This window comes from Anomalospiza imberbis, chromosome 6, assembly GCF_031753505.1.
Source record: "Anomalospiza imberbis isolate Cuckoo-Finch-1a 21T00152 chromosome 6, ASM3175350v1, whole genome shotgun sequence".
NCBI classification, from domain to species: Eukaryota; Metazoa; Chordata; class Aves; order Passeriformes; family Viduidae; genus Anomalospiza; species Anomalospiza imberbis.
The window spans coordinates 9,609,269-9,627,843 of NC_089686.1; the positions used below are offsets into that span (position 1 = coordinate 9,609,269).

Sequence of the window (18,575 nt, forward strand, 5' to 3'; positions counted from 1 at the left end):
GTATTGTCTGGCAATTTGCTTGCGTGACACAGTCAGATGTTAATCAAAGCTTTCCTCCTTCTGTGACAGATCACAGTGAAGGAAAAAGCTTAAAACTGATTTAATTTCTTAATACACTTCTCTCTGCTGTCTTTAATATTTGGCTTTGATTTTGAATACTTAGCGCTTCTCTGCATTTCTTGGTAATGAATAAAATACTTTTTTTTTTAAAGCAGAACATAATTAGGCTTGAAGAAATTAAATATGACATTCAAATGAGAAAGAACTTTGGATGAATATGTAGATTCAGGCTGCACATATGTTTAACAAAATCAGTGCATTCCCTGCAAAGAATATCTTAAAGATACTCATTTTAACCATGGGGACCTCTTATGACCAGGTATCCTTTTTGTTGCATCTCTTAGCTATCCAGGTGAGGACATGAACTCTCTGTCCTGTTTTAGAGTTTGTGACCTTACTAACACAAAACTGATTCTCATCAAGGAGCAAACTGGAGTAAAAAAAAAAAAAAAAAACAACAACAACCAAAGAAATCCAGCACAGATCTTCCTTCCCAGGCACAAAGCAGTCCACAAGCAAGAGTGTAAGGGTGATATTTCAGCAAACAGAAACTCCAGTTTTAATGTGAAAAAGGCATTGATATGTGGCCAGGAAACCATGTCAAAACCCAAAAGCTAATTCTACTAGAACCTTTAAAAACATAGTGAATGCTGTTTCATGTAAAATAAGATTGGAATACTTAATTCATGTGGAAAAAATATTGTATCTAGTGTTGCTGTGGCTCAGGAAATCACAGATGCAGTTTCCACAAGCCCCCTATGAAGTCTTTGTCTCCCAAAGTAACTAACCCTGCACCCAAGTGCACTGGACATTAACATATATGCATATTTTTGCCTAGCAACTTTATTCCTAAGGCAAAACAGCCCTTTTAACAAGCCAAAGTTTCAACCACAGCTCCTCTTACAAAAGGAGGATGTAAACAGCTGAAGGTCCTCAGTAGACTCAGTCAAAGAGAGGCCAGTGATTTGCAAAAAAAATAAATATGTGTGTGTGTTTGTGTGATTGTCAATATATTAACTGCATTTATTCCAGTAAAGAACAAGAAAAAAATCTGCCAGGCTCTGCATAATGTGAGTAACACGCTGGCCTTGCTATGAAGTTCAGATTTCAAGTGGATGAGGAGTTTCAGTATGGAAAAAAAAAATCAGCAAATGCAATGAATGGGGACTACAGCATGACACTACAGCCATGAGTTTCTTTCATCTCCAGGTGCTTCCTGAGAGAGGATTAGCTGAATAGAGAGATGAAGGAGAGACAAGTGAATGCTGCTGCAAAAGAGTCAAGGCAGGGATGACCTTCTTCCTCACCAAGTTCAAGGCTGGATGGTGCAAAGGGAAGGAGACAGGAGTGGAAGGGTTGAAGCAAAGAAGCCTGAGACCCCATTTACTGAACAAAGCCCCCCAGACTGGTGATATCCTAGTATCTGTGGCTCCTGGATAAGCCATTTCTGCCTGTATCTGTGTCATTTCTCACTCATCCTTGAGGATTTCTGCCTCTTCCTTCCCCCTCCTGCTGAAAGGACTGAATGGCTTGAGGGTGGAGGGCTCAGCATGGAAACTTGGATTCATTAAGGTCCCAAAGGCAGAAGAGTCAAAACAGAAGGAACAATGGGAGACTGGACTTCTCCTGAGGCTAATGCCAAAGTTGGGGGAGCAGCCTGGCCATGCCCTTGTACCCATCTGAGAATCTGCTCTACCTATTTATAAGTGCCAGGGATCAATGATGGATCACTCTCCCCCACAAAATCATTCTGAGATTTTTTTTTTCTTGTATTTCAACAACAACAGAATAAGAAACAAAACTGCTTTGTGCACAAAAAATTCCATCAGTTATGTCCATCAATTAAAAAATTCAAGAGAATCAATTCTGAATATAGGAAACATGGGTAGGGAATAAGCAATGTACTAATGGGGTTTTAAAATGTTTTAGCTAGCACAGAGCTGCTAAAGCTATAAAATTCTGATTCACTCAAGGCAAAGACAGATTCATGAGAAGCAATTAGGGCCTGATCCAACATACAATGATGTCATTTGCAGTCTTGCTGCTGACTTCAAGAATCTTTGAATTAAGTCAATGACACTCAACAATAAAAACAGAACTGAGTTTTGCTGACCAGTGACAAAAGCATCACTGAGAGAAAGTATTTTGGGTCTTATGTTATACTATTAGGCACTGATTTCTTTTTCTCAGTTTCAGAGAAGGTATTTCATTTTCTGGCCTCCCCAGCAAAAGGGAAAAATCTTTGCATTTGCTTATGACATACGGATTAACACTGAAATAAATCTGAAGTAGATTAAGCTAAAATCATACCCACAATATGAAATACAGTAAAAAAAAGCTGTGCTACAGTCCCATCTAAATATTTTTGAAAGGATGCATGTGTCCTTGCTTAGGTAACTAAACAAGAGAAGAGATGTCTGAGCTTCTCCCTTTGTCTTTCTTCTCCGTTGCCACTGATTATTTCAGATACCTATCTTTGAATGAAACAAATCATCCTCTGCAGGCCACAGCTCCTCTGTGTTGACTTTAAACCCACAGCACAGAAACAATCCACTAACTTACACACAGTGCTCTTGGGGCAGTGATTTCCCAACCTCCTGTGTACAGACAGAGTGTGACACACGGGCATTTGACACTTCAAATCATTGTACTAAGTTATTTTAAAAAAACAGAACTTGCAAAGTTGAGCCCTTTCTGAGGTCAGATTGTAACTTATAGTAAACATCATTTATTTAATGGTACAAAACATATTAAAGACAAATGAAAAGGAAACAATACAATTACCATTGTGATTACATTCTGCAAGGGATTCTCAATGCATAAATTTTACTTTAGTGCCATTCACAGATATACGCTTTTCAATATTGTCTCAAAATATGTTCAGTTCAGAATTAAAAAAGGAGTTGGAATGCAAGTACAAAGCCCTGAGTTTTGTTGTTTTAACTACCATCTGCTTGACAGTGTATTACATTTAATCAACATTGCTAATTACAACAAACACCCAAATAAAACTAACATATTTTTGTTATAAGACACCAGAACGGAAAAAAAAAAAAAAAGCTTGTTGTGGGCTATTGCTAAAAGAATGTCAAACTGTTTTAGTGCTCTACCAACAATGGAAAACATTTTATTTGGACACATAGGCCATGCTACTGAATAAAAAACACCTTTTTTTAATCTAGATCTGAGAGAAAAAGACTAGTTACTTCAGCTTTTGCTCCAAGGAAACCTACAGAATAGCAGACTTGTGGTGAAGATGGCCATTAAAGACTAGATGAAAACCAACACAGGTTTTCTTGGGTTTTTGGTCAGTAGAGGTTCCAGGTCCCCAGAGAGAGAATTGGGGTGTCCCCATCCCATCCCTGCTCTCCAGCAGCAGCAGAAAGCCACGGTCATGACTAGGTGACCAACTCCACTCCTCAGCAACCAGCACCTTGGCAAAGATTGAATAACACTTCCCAACTGTCTGAAGACCCACGAGCAGTTATGGAAACCAGAAGAAGATAAACTACCTTATGAAGAAGGAAGCTGCAGCCGAGGTACCTGCCGAGACCCCGGCTGGAGCCACCACGCTCTGGGACGCTGCCGTGCCACCCGCAGGGTCGGAGCTGGGCTGCCCTGAGCTGATGTGAGCGCTGGGAACATCTCGGCCACTTTCTGGCGCTGCTTCCCCCTGATAAAAATAAAAACATGCATACAGGTTAGTACTCTTTAATACATGGCCGTGACAGGGGAAAATTTCACACAGCACTTCCAAAGAGACTCTTTGCAAGGGTGAAGGCGAAGATCAGCGGCAGGTGAGGAGTGATACGGGTGGACAAGTGAACCACAGTAGGTTCAGCAACAGAGAAAGTAAAAACCATGACCGCAGGGGAGGAGCAGAAAAACACAGAGAACCTTTGTGAGGAGTAATGCACAGTTAAATAGTTTGACAGGCATGAAGAAATGGAAAACGATAAGCAGAACCCTTTTGTTTTACAGTGTTATTTGGGAGCTAGCAGAACTGTTTATCTGGTTCAGTTATGACTGTCAAGAATTATTTCTCACTGGCACATCACCTACAAGACCTATCTGTTTAAGAGGAACTAACCAAACAGTCACACTTGTAATATGTTTCCACATGAATAACCCCAAGAACTAAATAAAAGAAAATTGATTTTTTTAGAAGAATATAGACAGCCCTGTTTTTCAGTATTATTTTTCTTAGCAGCAAAAGTGTACAACACTTTTCTCCTTCAAACCATTCCAGTGGAAGAACAGGAGAGACTGGAGATGCATCTTCTCCAGCATAAAGCATTTGCAATGTCTGAGACACAGTTTGGAAGGGGGTAATTGTTTTGAGATTTTGCCAAAATTTTAGACATCTGTATTGTGAAATTGTGTCAGGTCTATATCTTTATGTTTAGGCCACCAACTCTTTCAAGTACTGAGCTCAATTAAGACCCATCAGTCAAATGCTCATTGACAGTGCTGGGAAGCCTCCTTTTCAGAACCTGCTCTCTGTCTGGGAGTCCTGAAGATTTAATTAAAGATGACACCACAATAAATATTTGTCAAAAGAGTTAATTGCTTCATGTATGATAATATATGATGTTTCTGTCATCTGAAATACTACTCTGACATTTCCAACTAATTAGCTAAAATAGATTCCAGGAAAGGAGACAGCCTTGTAATGAAGCACAAGCACAATTAGGTACTTCCTAGGATGCCACCAAATTTTAAATTTTGAGCTGCCATAGATCATGTTTTACAACCACAGATATGCAGACATGGCAATAGGGCACTCCCAGTTACATACACACCCTCAAATTTCTCATACACTGACAATACAAATAGAGATTTTCTCATGAGAACAGAGGCAACCCAGTTATTAGGTACCAAGGAAAAAAACTTTGCCAACGAAGTAGTGCTCAACTGATGCATGAAAGCCTCTCTGGAGTTTCATCTGGACTAATTTCTATAGGTTGAGTGCTGTATTCCCAGTTCCAAACAAAGTCAACAAGAAAAAAGTGCACCCAGCTCCTTTGAAGGTCTGCTCTTTCAATACTGGTACTAATATCAGTATTATGGAGTGGCTGAGTAATGCTTTAGCATAGAGTGCTACACAAAAAAGTACTTTTATAGAGCTGACCAAAGATATCTGAGGCTGAGACACAAAATTCATTCATGCAGATTAACTTAATCCTAGTGAAGCTACTCATGCTAGAAGCCAACCTGGAAACTTTGAACAACCCTCTGCAAAACCCTTCACTTTGTACTACAGGAATGTCATGAGATCAGATTTCTCTGTGATGAAAGCAGAAAGACCAAGCACTGCTAGAGATAAAGACAGGCACAAAGAAACGGTGTGGAAGGAAAAAAGTACTTTAAAAAGGGAGCTTGTCGATCCTACCCATGATCTACTGGCAATGACAGCCAGGAACAGAGAAGCTTGGAAAAGGATCAGACCCACTCGTGGTTAATTGCTTATAACTAAGTGATGGAGTAATGAACCTTGAGGGGGTCAATAAAGCAGGTATTTGATCATTAATGCACTGAAGCAACCAATGTGTGCTCTTGACCTGTACCACTCACAGAAAGAATATGGCACATGGAACAACATGCAGGTGGGTAAAATCCAGTGTGACATCTGAAATTCAGAGTTACATGAACTGACACAAAGCACTGACAGCCAAGTGCAGCTTTTTTTAGTTTGTAGATTCAGCAATCTACAAACTAAAAAATCTACACCACAACCTCTGGAGCCAGCACATGGAGCCTACAGAGTGGCACACCAGGGAGCCAGGGACTGCCATGTTCAGCAGCAGTGACATGATGGCCAGCAAGAGGAGGACCCAACCTGCAGCCCCTGGCAGGATAACATCTGTGTCTGAAGTCCCCTATGTTCTGTCTGGGAGACAACCATAACCCTCTGCCACAGAAGCTGCTATCTCAGATTAAAAATTACAGGCTCAAGTCAAATTCCCAAAACATATTTTTTCACTCACTTTCAACAGGGGCTATACTAGACAAAAAACCTTGACACAAAGAAAATAGTGTCCAAGCAACATTTTGAAAAAAAGACAGGAACAGCAACATGTTTCTAACCAATCACGCTAATTAATGTATAATCAAAATGATGGCATGATCTAAAGCTAAATATGAAATCTTTAGAGTTAGCACAAAACTTCATTGCATTTTACAGCAAAGTCTAACAGACTTGTTAGAACTGACTAGAATCTGTTAATAGATCAATTCCTGTAAAAGATATTCACACTTAAAATATAAGCCATGTGTAACACACATTCCTTTTACACCACTTTTTTATTTCTATGAGAAGTTAAAAGCCTACATTTCTAAGAGACTGATGATTGTGGACATATCAGGCATGTGACTTGAAATGCCCAAATCAAACCTGATATTTCAGATGGCAGATGGTTAATAAGCTTTCCAAATCAACGTATCTAACTTGGATAAATTGCTATCCCCACATTAAACACATTTGTAAACTCAAACTTTAATTCCCTTTTTCTGTAAGTTTTATTCTCAGTTTTGTGTGAACACAGAAAGAGGATGAGGGGAAGCCAATAAGAAGGCACTGATTCTTGTAAAGGAACAAAAAATGAAGATATACAAGATAAAATCAACAGAAGACTACTGCAGAAGACAACCCATATAATTTTCATTGTCTTCAACTACCCAATTAATATTAAACACAGAGGCAACATCAGTTTTGCTGCAGGATGAGAAGCTGAAAAACAACAAAAGTTCTTCCAAGTTTAGGATTCATTTCAAGGACTGTTTGCACCATCCAAAGGTGCCAGGATTTTCCAGCACAGCCATATGCAGCTCTCCCTGAGAAACTACATCCCTCAGGTCATGAGGAAGGCTCAGGTATGAGGAAATTTGTCAGGTCCAGGTCATTTATCCTGAGGCAAGAAAACTAAAGGCAAGTAATGGGACCCTCCTGGGCCTGGACACTCCAGATTGCCACACCACAGAAAAAGAAAGGGGCATTTTTTTTTTTAACTAAATGCACCTCCCTCATCTCAACAAATATTTTTCTGCAAATATGTGTGTGGAAAACAGAATTCTTTAGAGGAATTTGAGCAACTTTTGACTTTTCCAAGCGTTCAAGTCTGCACAGAGAGAAGGTTCCAGACCACAGCTGAGAGGGAACTGTTCTCCATTTAATTAATTTTCATAAATCATTAATGATCAAATGCAGAAAGCACAACTTTGCCACTATAAAGCGTCACTAACTGCACTGAATATTTAAAATGTCATAGGGCTCCATATCCAGAGAGTAATGTTTGTTTCAATTTTCTAAGAAAATATTTGCTGGTCAAAAGCCACTGGAAAAAAACCAAAAACCCTTTAGAAAGATGCTAAACCTCACAGGAAGGCTTTCTAAAACTGCTCTATAGGACCCCTTCCCTCTACTCTCTCCAAAACACATGAAAACTGGCACCAGTAAGAACACAGCAAGGATGACATTTGAAAATGTCACACCAAGCATTTTGCACATGCAGGCATGAGCAATGTCTTGGTGCTTCATGTCAGTGCCTGTGCCATGGACAGGAGGGTTTTGGGACCAGGTCCCAGCACCCATCCTGAGGACATGGTGGCGAGTCAGCCACACTGCATTCCCAGCTGGCAGCATCCACACACACAGTTGAAGCTGGCAGGGCCACAACAAGCAGTTACAGCATGAGTTGTTCCCAGCTAAGAGGGCCAAAGGCTGGGGGAAAGGCAGGACGAGATGGAGGTGACCTGACATCCTCAGGCTATAGAGGTGGAAGTGGCCTGGGCAGAACAGGGGCACCCCCTGTCCTATCCCTGATTCCCAGCACACGAGCTCACTGTTGTGACTAGATGGCAGGAAACATCTGCCCAGGCTTAAGCAAGTCAGACTAGTCCAAAATTACACTATAAAGAAGTTGGCCCGAGATGAAATTTCCAGCTCCACAGGACTCTGTCAGGCCATTACCATCCAAAGGACAATTACAATTCTAACACGCTCTTTACACATTTGAAGTGCAGAGCCAAAAACTAAGCCATAATGTTTCCAGTTTTCTGAGTATTTCCATTCTCTGGACATTGACCTTTGTCCAGAGAATGTCCAGGAATCCAAAAAAGCCAAACAAGGTCATGCCACTTGGTCTCTGAAATGCATGCAAAATATGTATCTGCCAACAGGAAAGAAAACACGAGACTATAAACACCTATAGAGAAATAGATCAGTCCCAGGATAATACTGTCATGGCAGAAGAAAACCAGAAGGTTGGATAGAGCTGCAAAAGAGTATTGAGAACAGAAACACTAACAAGGGAATGAAGCAAATTACAAGAGCCTCTACAAATCTGACACACATATGTTTATAAGAATCACAATTCAATGTAATTTATTTTACTTCAAAAAATTGGCCCCATAAGGAAAGCACTTAACAGGGCAGGGCAGGTGAAACACTAAGTGCTCTGGGACAGCCTGAGTCTGTACTGGTGAATTTTTTATCCTAACTAATTTTTTCTAACTTTTTTTACCCCTTTTGGACAAGCAGGCAGACAGAGGATTTTGAGAATTTGCTCTAACTTACTCTTTTCCCCTTTCTGACTAGATTGTCACAGTCAATTAAACTGTTAAAACTGCTTGATGTAATGATTTTGCAAAATATTAAACCTACTGTTTATATATGATAAAACAATAATTTTCCATCTAAATGATTCATGCAAAGACTTTTATGACCTACTACCACTGACTGGAACAAATGTGACGTAAATCCCGAGCTGGGTAATGCTCACACTGTAAACCCTTCTTTCCCATAAGCCTGGGTGAGTCCTGCACGCGCCTCCTGTGAGAAATGTCTCCCCCCGACTGACGAGCACCACATAAAGTTAACAGGGCAGCATATGCCACGCTGAAGTGAAATGCGTTCTGGATAAACTTTTTACTGCCACTTGGCATTGTTTCTGCCAGGGCTCATTATAAAATAAGTAGGGCATTTTATAACTGCAATACACTACTGTAGTCATTTATAACCTGCAGCTGCGAGGTGGTAACAAGAATGCCTAAACCTGTAGTTTCAGACTTTTATATGCATCTTGTGTTCAAAGTAAATCAAATGCAGAGCATAATATCCCTTCTCTCAAAGAAGGTTTTTCAGCTACAAGATTTGCTAATGCCTGGCTTATGATCAATCTCTGAAGATGAGGCAGAAGGAGAAAAATTATAGAGAAGTAGAATTAAATAGAAGTAGGAGGCCCATCTGCTGTCACAGACTGGAAAGTAATATAGGCAATCCAAAGGCAACCTCAGAGTGCTTGCTTTTTGAAATAAGATCTGAATTACTAAAGCAGGTTTAAGGTTTGGATCTTTACCACCAAAAATCATTAGCAGTCTGTGCTCCATGCAGAAAGAACCTCAACCTTTTGGGCAGGGCACACACTCAGCTACATCCAGCATGGGCATCCTTGGCAGTGCCAGGATGGAGAATCAGCAGCTTCTCCCTCTTGACTAAGGGCTTTGATTTCAATCTGACCCAGATCTCTCCTAAACCATGCTACTTCTTCCTTTAAAAATGTATTAGGGTTCTGGGCAGGCCTCAATCTACAAAATGAAATGTCATTCTTTCCTTCCTTCAGATTGAGAATGTGGGCAATCCCTGCAGGCAGGGCTCTGGTTGTGCAAAGATGTCAGCAGAGAGTGACAGACCAATTCCTTCACATTGCAGCCATTCAGGACACCCATACCAAAGACACAGAGAGAAATGCACTTTTTTCTTTCCTTCTTCACAGCGATCTGACCGCCAGTCACATGAACAACACCCTCCTATCTGCACATGTAAACCCACCCCCTGGAAAGTCAGGAGGGCATGAAATGAGCTACCAACAAGGACACAGATCCTGCTGCACATTAACACTCTCAAATCAGGACTTTTCATGTGCAGTGCATTTAAAACAGCCAGGACAGAGGAACTGTTTCTTCCAATGCCTCTAGGCAAGCATCAGAAAGTGCTGCCCAGAGCCCTCCCTGTTGACTTCTATTATAATAGCTACAGCCTCCAAAGGTAAAATATCTAGCTGTGTACTTCCCTGGGTATTTATTCAAATGGGCAAATATACAAGAAAAATTCCTGCTTTTTGTCAAAGGCTGATAAAAGCAAGCAAAGGAATTCATTAGCAGATTCATAATAATGCAAATTTCTGTCATTTTAGGACTGGGTTTCCTACAAGAAGACAAATGCTTTTCCATTAGGACTGACTTCCATGGGCCAGATATGTTTCTAACAGCCACTTAACACAGGGGACATGCAGAGCTTTGAAATGGGAGAACTTGTTTCACCTTCCTGACTCCACAACAGCATTTCTCAATGATTTGGGCAACTCAATAAAAATCTCACCATATCTTGATTACTCTCTATTCAGCAAAAGAAATTACCATGTTCCAAATTTCATTAAAAACACTGTATTGTTATAATGATTGACATACAATGTCATCAAATAAAGCAAAGGTGGATGGAGATTGTCATACCTAATTTCTATCTCAATCACACTTGAACTGCTTATATATTAGATGTAACTGCTTTAAAAAGAACATCCCTTGGCATCAATTTCCTGACAGCTACCACATGGAAGGCACCCACTTGAAGAGGTACAAGCCCTCATTATCTGAAGGGAAAACTGGGTCTTTATTGCACCCATATTTAGCGACCAAGGTTCAGTTACAGGCAAGCTCATGAAGCAGCATTAAGTTTGCAAAGACAAGGACAGCTGTGATCATTGGTATCATTGTTGAAGGACACCAAGGTCCCAAATTAGGGATAGCTGTGCAGATGACACTCTTTTCTTGTGGGTGTTCCTGCTGACCCCGCTGTTTGCTCCCAGTGTCAGGGCCATGTAACCCAGACATGATTCACCATGACTAGAGTGAAATCTGCAAGCCTGCAGATGTCCCAAAGCTCTTTCAAGTAACAAAATGCCAATAATTAGGAATTCCAGAAGAAATTCCCAAGTGTGACTGTGCAAAGCAGCTGCTCCAGGAGGAGAGATAAAAGAGCCTGGGAGCCTTCTCAATCTTCCCTTCTCCAAGCAAGAGGACAGCCTGACTGAGGTTTACAAAGTCATGGAGGTACTGAATAAACTGAATAAAAGCGAATTCTTCTTTGCACTGGGGTAGTGAACTCATGGAACCTGCTGGCATACAGAAGGCTGTGGAGTTAGAGAGTGTTTCAGGGTCAGAGAGGGGTTGGATAAATTCCTGAACAGCAGGTCCCTAAACAGATCCTAAAGGGAACAGACAGGTATGTGTCCCTGTGAATTCTCCAACTGGGCATGCTGGGGAGTATGAACAGACTGCAGAAAGCAGCCAGGCTCCACAGCTCTCTCTAAATACCATTTCCAGCTTCACTGCTGGAGGCAGCCCTGGGCTAAACAGGCTGCAGCTGAGACTCAGCAGGATATTACTAATGTTCTTATCATTCCCATTCAGTCTTTTTGAGAGAATCTCAGCGTAACTAGCAACAGGAGGTTGTGCTATTCCTGCATCCCCCATCAGTACTTCAGAGTCATTGGGAGAGGCTGACAGGACTCAAGGTGATGTCCACACAGCTATCTTGCATTAACCCAGACCCTTCCCAAGCCAGGCATCACAAGGGCCACTCTCCCCTTCCTTATCCTTCCACTGCCACCTGACCCCTACAACAGCCTTGTACAGCTTCATCACCTTGCACAACTTCATCACCTTCTTTTTCAAAAAGTACAAGAGAGACCGTTCTGAATGGCAGATCCATTATCTTTGCCTGAAAACACAGCAACAGAATCATGCCTATAGCACCTTTCAAATTCCTCCTGCGCAGAAGGTATCACAAAAGAACAAACTCATCCAGATTTGAAATAGTAGCAGCCATGCAAATTCAGAGGAATTAACTCAGTTGTCTCTTTTCCAGGCTAAACAGGCCCAGCTCCCTCAGCCTTTTCTCATACAAGAGATGCTCCAGTTCCCTCATCATCTTCATAGCCCCTCCACAGGACCCTCTCCAGGTGCTCTGTGTCTTTCTTGAACTGGACACAGCACTCCAGATGTGGTCTCAACCAGGGCTGAGCAGAGGTGCAGGATCACCTCCCTCGACCTGCTGGCAATGCTCTTCCTAATGCAGCCTTGAATACCATTGGCCTTCTTGTTCACAAGAGCAGTGCTGGCTCGTGGTTAACTTGTTGTCTACCAGGACTCCCAGAGCTGTTTTCTCTTTTGGTCAGCCCCCAGTCTGTACTGGTAGATGGGGTTAAACCTCCCCAGCTGCAGAACCCTGCACTTGCTTTGGTTGAATTTCCTTCTGTTCCTCTCTGTCCACATCTCCAGCCTGTCCAGGTCTTGCTGGATGGCACAGCACTTTGTGATACCAGCCATTCCTCCTCAGCAAACTTCCCAAGGCTGCACACTGTCCCTCCATCCAGGGCATTGATGAATATGATGAATTAAACTGGAATCAGCACAGACCCCTGGGGAACACCACTGGCTACAGGGCTCCAAGTAGACTCTGCATCACTGATCACAACCAAGGCCCAGCACAGCACCTCTTCTCACTGGCTCTTCTGTCATTTGGAGAAGAAAATTACCATTAACATATCCCACATTGCTTATGCCCTGCTGTGTTGTCCCTCCAACAGGTATCAGAGTGGCTGAAGTCCCTCATGAGGACCAGGACTTCTGAACATGAGTTTGTTCTTATCTGTCTTTGGAGGACCTCATCCACACAGTCTTCCTGGTTGGGCAGCCCACTCTCTGTAATGTCACTGTGAAATTATCTCATCATAGTTTTAAAGTTCTATTTATAAGTCTAGTAATCCCATCATTGATTACAGTGACTGTATTCAAATTATAAATCCATTAGCTGCTCAACAATGAAATAAAATCAATAATGCACGTAAATGGGAAAAAAGGAATTTAAATGCATACATTAATGCCACTTGAAGTAGCGCTGTTTTATGCGCCATCTCTAACAAAACTGTGTCACATCATTAGCAATAATGTGAAAAATCTTTTTCAATTAACAGAGCTGATTTGATGCTATGTTCACTAAAGTGGCAATCCATTCCATTAAACACACACATATGAAATGCTTGAAATATCTATGAACTCTATCCATACATCATAAATTCTCTCCTAAGTGCTGAAAGACAAAAATAGATACATCATTTTCTATTTATGCTTTTTAAACCTCCTGTCAGAAGCTACCAGGCAGGGCACTTCAGCGACTCTAGCTGCAAGTAACAAGGAGCACCAATTTTTGCCCCATGCTCAGCTGCTCATGCCACAAAACAACAGGAGATGTTTTCACCAATGCTCACACTGTGCAGAGCTCAACCATCAGAGTAAACAGCCTGTTGAGAAAATGTGAAATTCAAAGCACTTTTCAAAAAAAAAAAGAAAAATATGATGTTCAAATACTGTTCTACACAACTGGGCAAACCTACCTGCATTCAGCTCCACAAATCAGTTCCTTTCATGTACTATACACACACCACTGCAAGACTTTCCCCTCCACCCACCTACACACGACTGAGGTCTGAGCCCAGCCTGAATTTATTTGGTTTCTCTGCTGCATTAACTTCTGAAGCCAAAGGGTATTATTCATCTGCAGCCCACCCTTAACCCATGTAGCACATGCAACAGTAGCCATGTAAAAGCTGTTCTTTCTCAAATCTTGGATGATACCACTTCTGAGCTTCAGCCAAAAAGTATGAACCTTCCCTGTATGGCAACTTCCAGCGCTGGGGTGGCATGGGATGCACTGATTACCAGTTCACCAGAGGATTTGTAGTGGAGTAAATTCAGAGTATAAATGAACCGGCAGGAAGCAAGAGAAGCTGAAGAGAGCAAAGTGAACAAAAAAGGCCAAAGAAACAAGTTGAAAGGCAAGAGTAGAAAATTAAATATTTGGGGTATTTAGCGTAGTTTATGATACACTTGCCAGATGAGAGAATGAACTGTGGGCCAAAGGTAAATCCAGCGGATTATCATTTCCACATAATCTCTAAAATCTGCTTGTCTTAAATCTATCTCTGATGAGTTACAGGTGAAGTCTGGGCAAACATTCCTTATTATTGCCTGTTGACTTCAATTGTCAACAGAAGCAAGTATGGACTTGTTTCCTCATGAGAGCTGTAATAACAACTGCTTAGCCTAGGGGGTGAAAGATCAAAAGAACTGGTTTCACGTGGTAATTTGAGCCACAAGAAGTTCTGAGTCCTCAAATAGTTACCCTGTCCCACAACTGTAAAACCAATACTATGGTGGAAGTGTCAAACACAATAAAAAGAAATGCAATCCACACCCTCACCCAAGAAAAGGCTCATTTCCATCTTGTAGCAAATAACCTGTTAACTCTTAATATTTTTTCTGTAGCACTCTGATACCTGGAAATGCATTTAAAAGTAACCTTGTTTTCACCTCCAGCACCCTACACTGGGGACAATCTAGAATAAGAGAGCACAAAGGTCCCATCAATACACAAAACAGAGGGCTATGTTTCCAGCCGCACGTTTAAGGCTGAATTCCCAGCCCACTCCTTCCTGCTGGGGCAGGGTCTCACTGACAGTGGCAGTGCTGTCCTCCCACATCACACCCTCCCTCTGCATGGGCCAAGGCAGCACAGCTCAAAGCAAGGCATGACTGCCCAGCTGACATGCAGCAGTCACAGCAAAGGTTTCTTCCACTGGAGCATAAATTAAGTTAGTATAAGAAAGCATTTAGTAACCTGGACCAAAAGGTTTCCTTCTGCCGTTGAGACTTGTTATGGAGGGTGACCAACACTAACTTTGAAAATTAGCATTTTTTGCCACCCCCTTTTCCTTTATGTACTTCCTCCACAAATGCAGTGACACAACACTACTGGAGCTAAAGAGGAAACAGAAAAGCCTCTGTGCAGTCCCTGCCTCACCATCTGTCTAACATTCACTTCTTGAGGATCAAGATGTTATACGTGGAGTCTGAGAAATGTCCCAAAGCTCAAAGACATCCATATGTCTCACGGACAAGATTTATGGTCAATGCACTGTATTTTAATTGTTTCATTACAAAATATATTTCCCACATTGTATTAATAAAAGGTCACTGAGAAAGCTATCAAGTAGGGTTTTAAAAATTAATTTAAAAATCCATTTGGCATGACATTTATCAAAGTAAAAAAGTAAATGCTGGAAAGTAAATCTTGTCATTGTTCTGTTTTCCACAGTCAGCTTTTTATGGCATCTTTTAAAAAAAATGTAAGTCACCCTTGCTATAAACAAACAAAGAGGCCTTAAGGAAAGTCAACAAAGGCTGAATTACTCTCAGACAAAACCATCTGGTTTAGATTAGGGTAAGCAGAAGACTTACTCAAACTACAGAAAAGCTTGAATTGTGACTAAAATAACTCACAGGTTCTTCATATAAGACAAATAAACATAACATCTTTAACTTTAGAGTCTATGCACCCATTTACATGTGCTATGCTGTGGGTGAATCCGCCCTCTCTGAATTTCACAGACCCAAGCAATAAGCTCATACCTAAATTTAAATTTGTGAATACTCTCAGGAACATACATCTGATAATTTTACAATTTTGCATATATAGGCTTTAAAAGTTTTACTTAAGGCACTTCAATTTTTTTAGTGCTCCAACTTTTTCAATTTCTTAATGGTGCATTTTTTAATATATTTTTAAATCCACTAACAAACTGGTAAGTGTTCAAGGAGCCACAATGCTTTGCCTTATAACCAGTGCCAACTGTATATATTCAAGTAAGAAATACAGTGTGACAAGGATTTCATTTTGTGTAAGATGAAAGAAAAAGCAATTTGCAAATAAGCTCTATTTCACTGAGATGTCTTTATAGCACATGGCATGGCTACTTTAGCACTTTTATGCAGTACATAACACTGCATAATAACACAGTCAATTTAAAATATACAGTAAGACCTCTTTCTTGCTACAATACACAATAAATGCAGATATTTCTAATAGACGTACAAGATATTTTCAGTGGTTTTAATGTTCTACCTCTCAGCCAGATTCCAACACATCTGGGAAGCCCAAAATCCCCTCACTCCTCTCCTTTTGCATTAAACTGGGTGGCAGTGCTGAGCACTGCTAATGGTTTTTTTTGTTTTTTTGGGTTTTTTTTTTTTTTCATTTGAGTAGTAATGTTATAGTCACTTGTCAGGTCAAGAACTGAAAACATCAATATAAAACTATTTATTAATTATGGTTGTCAGGTGTCCAGCACAAATCAGCTGCTTTACCCAGAGTTATACCAGCTCCCTCCCCTCCACTGTGTTCACTGTCTGCTCAGACAACTTAATCACTGCTACTGGTGATTATTTTTTGTAATTTTTCACAACAGGCCACTTGGGTAAAGCAGCTGATTACATCTTCACCTTTTGCACCTTGGTTGCAATCCTAGTCTTCCCCTCCCTGAACCTTCCTCCAGATCCTTAATTACTGGTCCTCTTTACAGCTCCCAAAGCCCATGGTTATTATTTTTGTTTTAGCAGCACACACACTACACTTCAAACACACGTTCCTGTTCAAAAAATTTATAATCTATATAATGGATTTTTCACACTTGAACTCCAAACACATATTAAAAATTTACGATGTCCTGCACTTCTGACCCCCAACGTTCAGCCCAGAAGTGTTTTCACAAGCATTAAGTGACATAACAAGGTAATACATGCGAGTTTGGGGACAGAGATGAGAGCAGCAGAAATGAATTTTTTTTCTCTCTCTCCATCTCTCCACAGACAATTCCACTACCGCTACTATTAGAACTAACCATGAATAAAAAATACAGATCCTGGAGAAATGTGTGCGGCTCCTGAGGCTTGGCAGATGCACACTGGGGTGTATTTTCACACTCAGAAGGCACTGGGGACACAGTAGGCTGCATCCTAAACAGGATTTGCTCCACATGACCTGCCTGGGCTCTACCAGCGCCCTTGGTGGACAAGGCAGGCCAAGAGAGACACCCAAGATGAGAAGGACAAAGCATCTCTTTGAAGTGCCTGTTGGTCTTCTACAGCCACAAAGGAAGCCTCAGTAACTGTTATAATAAATACCTGGGGTTTTGATAATTAAAAATACTTGAGATGAACCCCAGCCTTTACTTCTGTCTTCCCAAATTTGTTAAATTAATCATGCCCACCTAATACGCAGCAGTGAGTTAAAGCACTGGGAGAGCAGGCATTGAGCAGAACTCCCAGCAGGGAGTTCAACACCTGTTTCGAGTACCCTTTGGTAAGGAAAAAAGGTGCAAGTACAGATTCCCAGTGAAACAGGAGTATTTACACGGTGGTCAAAATAACTGGTGTCACAACCAAGAGTGGAAACTCCCAGGGAAAAGAGCCATCTTTTTCTTCTGCCTTTGTGCAGTATGTTGCCTAAATGGGGGCTGAAGTCTTCAAAACCCAGTCACACTTAATAAATAGTACATTCAATGCTGTTCTTTCTACTGCAGTGGTTCTTGCTCCAGAATTCCTCTAGCCACACCAGCTTTGTGCCACAAGACAGGAAGTATTACTAAAGACAGACATCACTAAAAGTATGTAAATGAACAGTTCTCTTCTGGGTTAATCTGAAACCTAAACCCTGTCTCTAACTTCAGGAAAGAAAAGACAAAATTGCCTCTCTAACCAGTTAAAAAAAAAAAAAAAGGCAAATAAGTCAAATAAACTTTTCTAATAGGGAAGTAAGTTCAGATGTGAGAATCAAGAGAACTCAGAAAATCCCAGTCTTTGAAAATTTGTAAAATTATGTAAGATAAGCATTGGACAAGAATGTCCTGCAGTGGATGCTATCCTAGACAAGGGCTAGACAGGCTGTTTCCTGAAATCTCTCCAATCCTGTTTCCTTCAACACCTGTGATTCCTCAGGGGAAGAGCGTAGGGGAAGCACTTTCTGCCTCACCCACCCAAACAACTTCATCAGACACAAGGCTCTTAACAATACAAAAGGCAGTGGAAGAATTCTGACAGACACAAGAAACACCATCTGGAAAGAGATGCACTCACAGTCTTCAGTAACCACATTTGGGTTTAAATGAATAAAATCAATAAAGAGAGAGGAGAGATAAAACAACTGAAGACTAGCTTCCCTCCAAAAACTGCTTATAAATCTAAACGATCCTTGCAGATGACTGGATCACATCCAAGCTGCCTCCAACACTCACAGTGTTTGTCCTTTCGTTAAAGGTCGTTGTTTTCCAGGCTACTGAGTTCCTTTGCACATTTCTAAATCACACTTAAGCTCTGCTGCATTATACACATTTTTCCTTCACAGGGGTTAAATGAGGCAACAGTTTTATCTTAGAATAGTGTAGTGGTTAGGGAAGACCACATCTATCAGTCAGCATGGTTAAGCAGGAAGAAATCTGCAGCTGGCTGTTACTGAATTATTTAGGACAAGAATAAGGGCAGACAAAGAATGAGCAGACAAATTGTGATACTTCTGCTTTCAGAGTGCAGGCTTCTTAGCCCAGCAGCTTTCCCATTTTTCCTTC

At 41.0% G+C, this 18,575-nt stretch overlaps 2 protein-coding genes across 2 annotated transcripts in view; both read right to left on the reverse strand.

The window, feature by feature from the left end:
• ASPG (asparaginase) overlaps positions 1-18,575 on the reverse strand; it is a 324,997-nt gene that overhangs the window by 196,459 nt on the left and 109,963 nt on the right. The gene's annotated exons all lie outside the window — the stretch shown is intronic.
• KIF26A (kinesin family member 26A) overlaps positions 1-18,575 on the reverse strand; it is a 96,490-nt gene that overhangs the window by 43,408 nt on the left and 34,507 nt on the right. Inside the window, exon 4 of the mRNA XM_068192277.1 lies at positions 3,573-3,733. Within this exon, the coding sequence (XP_068048378.1) occupies positions 3,573-3,733 (161 nt within the window). The remainder of the gene's footprint in view (positions 1-3,572; positions 3,734-18,575) is intronic.